Source organism: Schistocerca cancellata, chromosome 2, assembly GCF_023864275.1.
Source record: "Schistocerca cancellata isolate TAMUIC-IGC-003103 chromosome 2, iqSchCanc2.1, whole genome shotgun sequence".
In the NCBI taxonomy this organism is placed as follows: Eukaryota; Metazoa; Arthropoda; class Insecta; order Orthoptera; family Acrididae; genus Schistocerca; species Schistocerca cancellata.
Window position 1 is genome coordinate 941047350 of NC_064627.1, and position 11681 is coordinate 941059030.

Consider the following 11681-nt stretch of genomic DNA (forward strand, 5'->3'; position numbering starts at 1 on the left):
GATCACAGACCGTCTTCAAAGTCGAAAAATAACTATTGTGACAACTTCACATGTCATATACAATAGATATTTTTACACTGTGAAGATGGTCTATGATCGAAACGGTAGTGAGTAAATGTATCGTAAGACAGCACAGCGTGTTATCACCCATTTCTCCACGCATATCGATGCTGTTGATAGTCGCCTGACAAAATTTTAACTAAATGAAATTACAGGACGACAGTGGCAGTGAGGGGGTTTTGCGCAGGGACAAGCTAAAAATGGTTAATTCTAAAAATGGTTAATTAAGGTAAGGTCATTCCAAAGCAACCAAAAAATTGAAAAATCACGCACACTGATTCCTATAGAATAAATGGAACCAAAATCTACAGAGAACACAGAACTGGAATCGAATAATTTGCTTGACCTATGTAGATCACACGAAGAGAGCGATAGCAGAGCAGAGTCTACGCAACACTGACCTATGAGCTCATGGTTCACTATTCCACAGCAAACGTGTACAAACCTTGAACGCTGACGTTGCACCTGACGAAGCGAGCGGGGCTTGTCAACAGATCAATAATGCACGTTTCGGCGGTTTACCTGGCCAAGATTGATAAATCTGACTTCATTACTAAACATAATACATCTGGAGTATGCTGTCTTACGACCATGTACGGAAGTTAACAAGATTCTCATAATAGTTTCCACGCAGCTCTTGATGGAGATGTGACAAGGATGGGACCTATGTCGATGGAGAATGGTTGGGATACTTGCCTACTTTATGCCACTTCCTCGTATGAACGCGCGGAAGCTGATGTGCGGATCAACTGCAACAACAGCAAGAATATTAATTTCCTCCTCTTCTGTCGACACTCTTCCTTCCGTTACGTTGTCTAGGTACTACACTACCACTTCATCGTAACTGGTTGAAGAGGCTGATAAATAATTGCCGAGATGGTAGAGTTCTATCGGGACATCTCGCAGCATACACCGTACAAGCACGAACTGCATTCTTCCTACACCCTCCATACACCATGAGAATGTCGGATTGTTCTGCACTGGTAAATCGCATAGTCCGCTCACGAGCTACTGCTTCGACTGTCACTCTCTGACTGAGCAGCTAGTCGCAATGCACTCAAGGAACACAGGCACGCTGTAAATAAACATAACAACATCGTTCTTAGCAACTGCGCAGGTTGAGTGACACAAACAAGTGTTGGTGTGGAAACTTTTTAAAATACATGACTCGCTCTAGATTCCTGCAAAAAACGCCACTGGCTTTCTAATTTACCCCACTTTTACATAGCTGATGTCAGGCCTTGTTCCATTTAAAAGAGTGTAAGTTTGCACAAAAATACACTTTCTAAGTATTATTAGATGCTGTTTATTAGCTAACGATACGAGCCGCTGACTGCGTATCCATTGCGTGAAAACTGAACATCAATGCACTTTCCATTTCCTGAATATTTGCGGTTTAAGTTGTAGGTGATTCACCTAGTGTAGCTGACACGAAAACAGCGATACCAACAAACATATCCCACAAAACAACGACTTAATCTAAAAATAGCACACAAAAATTCATCCAAAGTAAACGGAAAGAAAATATGCACAAAATGAGCTGGAATCGCACTAAGAACAAAAATCAATAGATCAAAAACCGAGAGCAGATCAATAACGAAGGAATATCAAAGATTCGATCCCACTTACTACAAACAAAATCACAAAAGGGATCATCCTCCACAAGAGTGAGCCGCCGCTAACAGCAACACCACCCTTATAAGAACAATCGATGTTACAGACGTAGCGCCTCAAAGACGTCACATTAACAAAAAACAGCCCGATATTTGTAAAACACAAAATTAAGAACATCACCACCCGTATCACTCACGACCATTTGAGCTATGCATTTAGGTTTCTAGCTAAACCCACCCTCAACAAACTTGCAACTTAACAAAAACAATAATTGTAAGCTGCAACATGATAATAGTCTCTCCCGCAACAATTAAACTTGTGCCCGTAAATCACTGCCTGACTTTACCATCGGAAACACAGAAAGAAAGAGTCGAATGTGTGTGAGAAGAAAATATAATCGCTATTAGTTTCTCAATCGACAACTGAAGCTGTGCTCCCAGCTCCATCGCAACCCCACCCTTGAATATAATTACGTATTTGGAATTTAGGGCATAGTTTTCAAAGATAATGGATTACACCAGCAACTATAACACAAACAGATAACTTTTAATAACAGGACGCTTACACCCTTCGCAGCATGAACTCACGTGTGTAACAGGGCGTCACGGATCAAAGCAGACTAGTGGAATCGGTCCTAGCACTAGACTCCAACGTCTAATAAGAGGCCGCTTTCATCCCTTCTTTCGTAAACATCATTGGTCAGAGCTGTCGGGTGGATTCGGATGCCAGAAGTGACCTCACACCTGTTGTCACCTTGGAATACCTAGAAGTATAGAACACTAGATTACCGTGCGTGTTGAAGTAAATTTCCCGTTTCATGTTGACGTGAATTACTGGGGCGAAGACAACGCTCGAGAAACACCGCAAAGACGTCACGGAACAATCAGTGGCCATGAACTACAAAATGAACACAGCACGTTGATCGCCTCATTAGACCGCCTTATATCATTTGAACTAACGTAAGAAATGACTCTTCGGACGACACTATACGTACCCATTCGGGCATCGCCTATTTTCTGTTTTGTTTGGTCCACTGAAGCCATGTAGTCTTCATGTTGCTGTGAGCAACAGACTTTTGTTAAGAAGCCGACTCCAAATTTCCACTATACGCGACTCTCTTTGATATTTTCACTCGCAAACTGCTTGACGTGGTCCTGAACTGACAGTTGCAATTCCTGTTCGGTTTGAAATCGATTTTCACTGATAGTGCTTTAAACTCGTCTCCTTCCGCTCTCGGTTAATATTGTATATTAGCATCGCGTACGACCATTGTGCTTACACCGATGTCTGCGAGTGGTACACCATACGTAGGTGACACGTTGGATAGTTCGCCCTGTTCTTGTTGTTGCTGTTATAGTACTCAGTCCGACGATTGGTCTGATGCAGCTCTCTGTGCTACTCTATCCTATGCAGACCTGTTAATCTTTGAATAGCTACTGCAACTTACGCCTTCCTGAATCCGCTTACTTTATTCATCTCTTGGACTCCCTCTATAATTTTTGCCCCCAAACTTACCTCCAGCAGTACACTGGTGAACCCTTGATGTCGAGCCGGCCGTTGTGGCCGAGCAGTTCTAGGCGCTTCAGTCTGGAACCGCGCGACCGCTACGGTCGCAGGTTCGGATCCTGCCTCGGGCATGGATGTGTGTGATGTCCTAAGGTTAGTTAGGTTTAAGTAGTTCTAAGTTGTAGGGGACTGATGACCTCAGATGTTAAGTCCCATAGTGCTCAGAGGATTTGAACCATTTTTAGAATGCGTCGTATCAGCCGATCCCTTCTTTTAGTCACCTTGGACCAAAAATTTCTTTTCTCCCCTGTTGTATTCAGTACCTTCTCATGAGTTACGCGATCTACCCACCCAACATTCAGCATTCTTCTGTAGCACCACATTGCAAAAAAATTGTATTCTCTTCTTGTCTAAACTGTTTGTCATATACGTTTCACTGCCACACATGGCTACACTCGAGACAAATACTTTCAGGAAAGACTTCCTGGTACTTAAATTTATATTCAGTGGTAACAAGTGTCATTTCTTTAGGAACGCTTTTCTTGCCATTGGCAATCTACATTTTATATCCTCTCTACTTCGGAAATCGTCAGTTATTCTGCTGCCCAAATATCAAAAGTCATCTACTACTATAAGTGTCTCGTTTCCTAATCTAACTCCCTGAGCATCACCTGAGTTAATTCGACTACAATCCTTGGTTCTTGTTTAGCTTTTTTTGATGTTCATTTTATATCCTCCCTCCAAGACACTGTCCATTCTCTTCAACTGCTCTTCCTTTACTGATTGCTCAGTGAACAGATTTAATAACAGTGTTTCACTCCCTTATCAATCACTGCTTCCCTTTCATGACCTTCGCCTCTTATATAACTGCCGTCTGTTTAACGTACTGCCTTGATACACCAAAAAATCGAACGTCTTTATCATGGTTTGACAATGGTTTCGAGCAAACATAGTAGTTCCCTGCTGACATTCCGTCACGTCTCCACGGCGTTGCTCCTTCCATGTAAAACAATGGCACGTACACAACCCACACACTGCCGCGACTTAATATCATCGGTAGAAACCCACGTAATATACCGGCACCAGAACTCACCACCTGCAGTGTCCCCAAAAAGATCATTTTGGGGATTACTAATATTACATATTACCTTGGTGCGTAAGTTTGTAGCGGTTTTGTTTCCGTTTTGGTATTACGATTTCTATGAATTTATTTATCTATTGTTATTTTTATTTGTAGTTAACTGTTGCTATATCAGTTAACATATTGTCGTTTTGTCATCTGGAAATAGTGAGCAGAGTTGTGGACGTTAGAAAATGGAATGCCAAGTTCAGAAATAGAAACATTTCCGACATATTCTTCTGTTTGAGTTGAGTAGAGGGACAACAACAGCCATGGCAGAAAGTAACATTTGCGCCCTGTGAGGGGAGAATACCACTGGATAGAGCACGCCAAGAATATGTTTTTTTCGTTTTAAGGAGGGTCGTTTTGACATTAGTGGCTCTACATGTTCCCGAGGAAATTTGGAAATTTATGGTAAGTGTCTATAGGACCAAACTGTTAAGGTCATCGATCCCTAGGCTTACACACTACTTAATGTAACTTAAACTAACTTACGCTAAGAAAAAAACACACACACACTCACACACACACACACACACGCACACACACACACACACAGATGCCCGAGGGAGGACTCGAACCTCCTCGCGAACCGTGGCAAGGTGCTAAAGACCGCACGGCCACCCGTGCGGCGTTCAGATGGATATTCGGGCTTTGAGGAAGATAGTTTAAACGCATTGATCTTGAAAGATTCATGTCAATGTACTCGAGAACAGGCAAATGTAATGAGCTGTGATCATTCCACCGAATTGCGACATCTGCATGGAATGGGAAAGGTTCAAAAATAGTGTTGTGGGTACCGTATGCTCAAAACCAAAATTACAAAAATCAGAGGGTGGCCAAATGCGCATCTCTGCTTACTTCTCATAAATTGGCTGGTGAACAACATCGACCATTCCTATCCTGCATCGTTTCTTTTGACGAAAAGTTCTATCTTTGTGCTAACATAAGGAAAAGAAAGGAATCATTGAGCCCAAACAGAGCAACAACTTCACTTACAACAATCTACGCCTGTCCACAAGGATAATGTTATGTATCTAGTGGGATAGAGGCAGTGAGGTGTACTACGAATTGCTTCCTCGAGGTGTAACCATCACTGTTGACCTTTATTGTCAGCAACTGAGACGTCTTTGAGACGCAGTTCAAGAGTGCGTGAAGTGATGCTGCTCCACTATACCGCAGCCCGCATTCTGCTAGACTGAGCAAACAAAAATAAAAAATGGTTCAAATGGCTCTGAGCACTATGGGACTCAACTTCTGAGGTCAATAGTGCCCTAGAACTTAGAACTAATTAAACCTAAATAACCTAAGGACATCACACACATCCATGCGCGAGGCAGGATTCGAACCTGCGACCGTAGCGGTCGCACGGTTTCAGACTTTAGCGCCTAGAACCGCTCGGACACTCTGGCACTGACCAAACAACTCGGGTCAATTGTAGTGTCCGATTCCACTCCTCAGATTTGAGCAATGGCGTCATACCTCAGGCAGAGACGCTACGTAGAGGCAATCTTTGAAAGCAACTGATCATATTCGTAAACAAACGAATGTAGCATACGATAAAATTACACACATTGTTCACGTGATTAATTACTTAGCCATAAATTACACCGACAAGAATTGAATAAATAAAAACATAAAAAGAGAAGTAAATATGTCTGAAATAAATTATTATCGCAGTTTATTGCAAGTAAGAAAAGCACAGAGAACTTTAAATCCAATACAGTTTATCGCATGGTGAAGTCATAATATTATGAATCAGCGTTAACTTTTAATACTAATTGTTAAATGAAACGGGATGAGTACAGAAGTAACGAAAACTGACAAAAAGTAGCGTCTAACAAGTACGGAAGTCGGTAACCAGAACTGACCAACGTAGGTTAATTCTAGTTACCGCTTCCAACCATTCCACTGTTCGTTATTTAGAACGTTTTAACAACAAGTGTGTGCTGTAAAGTGTTACAGGGTTTCTACATATGGTGTTACTTTCTTCATTACTATGAACAAGAGAAAAATTTGCAAGCTGTACCGACAATATTTGTTAGTTTTTCGTAGTAGTTCTGAGATCAATAAGAAATTTAAAATCCTACGGAAACCTAGTTTACAGATTTACTCCTATACAGGTAAGTTCTAGTTACCGATTCCAGCCATTCGATGATTCAGTAGTTAGATTCTTTTTTCAGCATGTGTGTGCACTAAAATGTAGGCTAATATGATTTCTGCGCTTGTAATTGGTCTCTGAACTACTGCAAAAAAGTTACTAATATGGAATTGGTAACTAGAATTGACCTATATAGAAGGCCAGTTCTAGTTAGCGATTCCTATTTTCATTATACACAGCAGCAGTTTTAGAAAGCAATTGCAAATTTTGTGATGCTGTTACGTTTCACTACATACAACTGCAAAAGTAATTTACATATGGATCATGGAGCGGTTGTAATTCGTAACAGGTATTTACCTACATAGATTACTTCTAGTTATCGATTCCAATATTTTTAATCTTTTATAGATATTTGTTTGTCATGTAGTGGCTTTTCTTTTAGAATTTAGTGTGTCGGTTTCTCCACATTTTATGCTACTGTTTCGTATTCGTTGTCATTCATTTAATTTTCTCGTTTTCCTGATACATTTTGGTTTCTCCTCTCCCAAAACTCCCACTTCCCTGCGCTTCTCCCGTTAGATTCGGTAATTAACAGTAAATTTAACAGCATTTTATAACAGTATGATTTCACCAAGCGCTTTACTATAACGCAATGTCAAGGTTCTCTGTGATTTTCCACTAGCATAAATTACTAGAATATTTCTTATCAGACATGAAAATTTGTTTTAATTCTTGTTCTTAATTATTGTCGTTATCCTCAGTTCATTTCGATATAATTCATATACAAGAAAATAGCTGCGTGATCGCGATTGTAATTTTATCGTATGCTACATTCGTTTGCTTACGAGTATGATCCGTTGTTTTCATAGATAGCCTATATGTAGCGTCTTTGCATTAGGCATGACGTCATTGATCATAGCCTACGAGTGGAATCGGACATCGGAATTTACCCCGAACTCAATTTAAGGGCTGCGTTTGGAAGTCATTCCACACCTACTTTGTTCACCCGATCTTGCGACCTCAGATTTTCGCCTTCTCCGCTCTCTCACGAAACTCTCAAGGAACCTTCTTTCTATTAGCAAATGCGCTCCGAACATGGCTGGATGAGTTTATCTCCTCAAAGTCACGTGATTTCTACAGTCGAGGAATCGGAAACTTACCGCAGCGTTGACAGATGGTTGTAAATAGTGGAGGATAATACAGAGGGGTCCAAAAAATGTATCCACTGTTTAAAAGTCCATAACTGGCAAAGTAATTGACGGAGTTGTCTCATCTTTGGTAGTGTAATAGTCTGTAGTTCCGGCAATCGCCACACAAGCGTTGTATTGCGTTGTTTCGTTTTGTCAGATGACAGTCGACAGATAGTCAGTGTTTTGTTCTTAGTTGCACCTAGTTACTCGAGTAAACATGGCTGGCGAGAGGCTTACATTCGATGAAAGGAAGTCAGTTTTGAAGTGGCATTTTAAGTACGAAAACATTAATGAGGTTCAACGGCAATGGCGAAATGAGTATCAAAAAGAGCCACCGACACGTTTAACGATTCGTCGCATTAGAGACAAATTTGAAGCCGAAGGCTGTGTTAAAGATGTACACAAACAACGATCTGGACGACCTGTAACAGTAACAAGTCCAGCTAACTCCCGTCGTGTGTTACAATAATTCACTCGTTCACCACAGAAGTCTGTGAGACAGTGTGCCCGTGAAACTGGAGTGAGTTACTCAAGTGTTCGGCGAATTTTGAAGACAGCAAAGTGGAAGTGCTACATCCCACGATTGCTACACGCAATGAACGAGGACGACCCAGATCGTAGAATGGAGTACTGCGAGTTGTTTACTAACAAGGTGCGCAACGATGAAGAGTTTGCAGAAATGACTGTGTGGTCTGATGAGGCACAGTTCAAACTCAATGGTACAGTAAATCGCCACAATTGCATCTACTGGGCCGCCGAAAATCCGAACGTCCATGTAGACAAAGCCGTGAATTTGCCAGGAGTAAATGTGTGGTGTAGGTTTTCTTACCGGGGCTTGATTGGGCTATTCGTTTTTGACGGCACAGTTACCGGTGAGGTGTACCTTCAGAAGCTTCAGACATCCATTTTACCCTCCATCCGAGACAAGTATGGAGGCGGAAGAGTTTACTTTCAACAATATGGTGCCCCATCCCACTACCAAAATTGTGTTAGGGCGTATCTCGACGAAAATCTACCAGGAAGACGGATAGGCCGTAGAGGTGCTGTGGAGTGTTCACCACGTTCACCAGACCTAACTCCTTCTGCACTTTTACCTGTTGGGAACTGTAAAGGACGTCATTTATCGACAAAAGCCACGCACATTGCATTGATGTGCAAATATCCAACTGAACAAGTTGCAGTCAGTAGTTCGTGCTGCAGTTCCGGCATCGTTTGTGTGTGGATGTTAATGGTGACCATTTCGAACACCTACAGTGATATCTTTAAGTTGGACTTAAAGCTACGCTTTCACCAAAAAAGAGACAACTCCGTCAATTAGTTTACAAGTTACGGACTTTTAAACAGTGGATACAGTTTTTGGATCCCTCTGTATTTCATTGACTAAAGTCTCGGTAATTTCCAAGAATGACTGCCTATCGAAGTTGGAGGGTTCCAAACGATACATATCGACGATGCGATAGTAAATCGATTATGGAAGTCTCGTTGCGCGCGTTACGAGTATGTTTGAAGGTGTCACTACAGAACGACAAAAGAAAAGCGTTAGAGAAGCACTTGCAAACTGAAAGGAGACGACTTACCTTAGTCGTGGTCGGCGTTATCATCTTGTGACAGTTCGCGTGATGTATAAGCTGCAGGGACATTTCCTTTTTTCCCGTACCCAGGGTAAACTCTGCCAATATCGCGCATGAATATCGGCAGTGTGTCGCACGCGTCGACTTTCCCCTGCAAACGCAAGTTGTGAAAGTATAGGTACTGGAACAAATACAGTCCTTCCCTCTGTCCTGGACTCCCTTCTCTTTTTATAGTAGACTTGACAGACTTCCACAGGCGTTCTGTATCCTGGGTATCGACAATGGCCTCATCTGAAGAGACAAACTGTACAGAGTGGCTGACGAATTCGTGCTCGAACCCTTCAGCCTTGAGAGTCTGGTACGACTGAGACCCGTCTGTGATGACTTTTGTTCCAGGTAGTATGAAATGTTTTATGAGACCCACTAGAGTCACCTTGTCTCGAGACAATACCCTCACAGTGAAACATTTGCGTGACTATCTTTCTATTCCACCAAAAACCCAAATGTGATCTACTTCACTTTTAGAAGGTCGTCCTAACTGATTCTTTCGTCTAGCAGTATGAGACTCGTCTCCTACTATTTTATTCGGTCCACCAATTGGCACACTGTCATTTGTCACTATCACGTAGCACACTTCTCGGCAGACCCGAAGTAGTCACACACGGTATTTGCCTACAACTCAGTTTCTGATGCTGTGGCTCGCAACGTGTAATGTCGAATCCAGCACGATAAAAGAATTACGCTTGTGTGAATCGATAATTTGGAGGACTGGAACCACGTGTTTCTCCTGATGCTGGTTTGCTTTCCGCAAAGTCGGCAATGAAACTGCAACGGAATTTCAGTGTCCCCACTCCTCTTACGAAGTTTCACAGACTTCGCAGCACCACAGTCGACACAGTCCCTCCTTTCCTCGTCCGGCAGAAGTCCATATTTCCGGCAAAAAGTCAAACATTTTTCTATGCTGGATAGGCATGGAATTAGAGTTTTCCATGTCAGGCATTCCGCAGAAGAATCGTGAGAAGCAGCAGACATTACACTCGCTATCAAGAGAAACCGTGTCGATTTCCCAATGGTATCACAAACAATTACGGCGGGAAGGTAATGTACACAAACTGAAGAAACAACGCAGAACTGATAAAAATGATGACCACAAATAATTTATCATAACGCTCGCCACGAGACTTCCATAATCGATTTACTATAGCATCTTCGATATGTATCGATTGGAGCCGTCCAACTTCGATAGGCAATCATTCTTGGAAATTACCAAACGCTACATGCTTACACACGAACCTAATGTTTCCGGCGAGCTTACGAGGCAAACGACGGGAAAGTAAACTGTCTGAGGAGTACGAACCTTTAAAGCGATTTGGTTAGTGAAGTTGGAAGAGCCCATGAGCACGAAGTAGTCGGCGGCGGGCAGAGGCTTTCCTTCTCTGTCGACGATGCACTGAGCGGCCGTCAGCAGCCAGCGGGTCGTGATCAGCGTCGCCGTGCACACGTGTCCCTCCGCGATCTTCTGCAGCGACGCCACGTACGGCTGGTCTTCAATCTCGACGAACCTCTGGCATCCCCCAACCTCGCCGGGCTCTCCCTCTACCAGAGGCAGTGCGAGCGAGAGCAGCACCAGCAGCCATCCCATCGTCGCTGCGTCAAGACGGCTGCGCCGCGATTTCCGTGGTAACGCGTTTGACCGGTCAATAATGTAACAGACGTGTGGGCAAAGGTCGTGCGTGTACGTAGTGTTTATTTTCGGTTTACAGGCGGACAAGATAGATCTCAGTGTTCAACATTTTTTGCGGGCTCTCTTAGAGGTTCGCCCCTGAGCTCCGGGTGACGATTGCGAGTAAAGTTAGCTTCGTTTGGTTTACTTATTTATAATTGGATTATACAGTGTCTTGAAAGGAGGATATAAGATGAACATCAACAAAATCAAAACGAGGATAATGGAATGTAGTCGAATTAAGTCGGGTCAGATGATGGTCGAAAGTAGAGAGGATATAAAATGTAGACTGGCAATGGCAAGGAGAGCATTTCTGAAGAGGAGAAATTTGTTAACATCGGTCTATACAGGGGCGAAGTTCTTGAGGACAATATTATAAAAATGATAGAGGATGTAGATGAAGATGAAATGGGAGATACGATACTGCGTGAAGAGTTTGACAGGGCACTGAAAGACCTAAGTCGAAACAAGGCCCCGGGAGTAGACAACATACCTTTAGAACTACTGACAGCCTTGGGAGAGCCAGTCCTGACAAAACTCTACCATCTGGTGAGCAAGATGTATGAAACAGGTGAAATACCCTCAGACTTCAAGAAGAATATAATAATTCCAATCCCAAAGAAAGCAGGTGTTGACAGATGTGAAAATTACCGAACTATCAGTTTAATAAGTCACAGCTGCAATATACTAACGCGAATTCTTTACAGACAAATAGAAAAACTGGTAGAATTCGAACTCGGGGAAGATCAGTTTGGATTCGGAAGAAATGCTGGAACACGTGAGGGAATACTGACCC

The 11681-nt window shown here is 42.5% G+C and overlaps 1 protein-coding gene across 1 annotated transcript in view; it reads right to left on the minus strand.

Annotated features, from left to right (window-relative positions):
* Positions 1–10804, minus strand: part of LOC126159996 (transmembrane protease serine 9-like) — an 84193-nt gene extending 73389 nt beyond the window's left edge. Inside the window, exon 1 of the mRNA XM_049916806.1 lies at positions 10520–10804. Coding sequence (XP_049772763.1) covers positions 10520–10804 — 285 coding nt within the window. The remainder of the gene's footprint in view (positions 1–10519) is intronic.
* Positions 10805–11681: the final 877 nt, after the last annotated feature.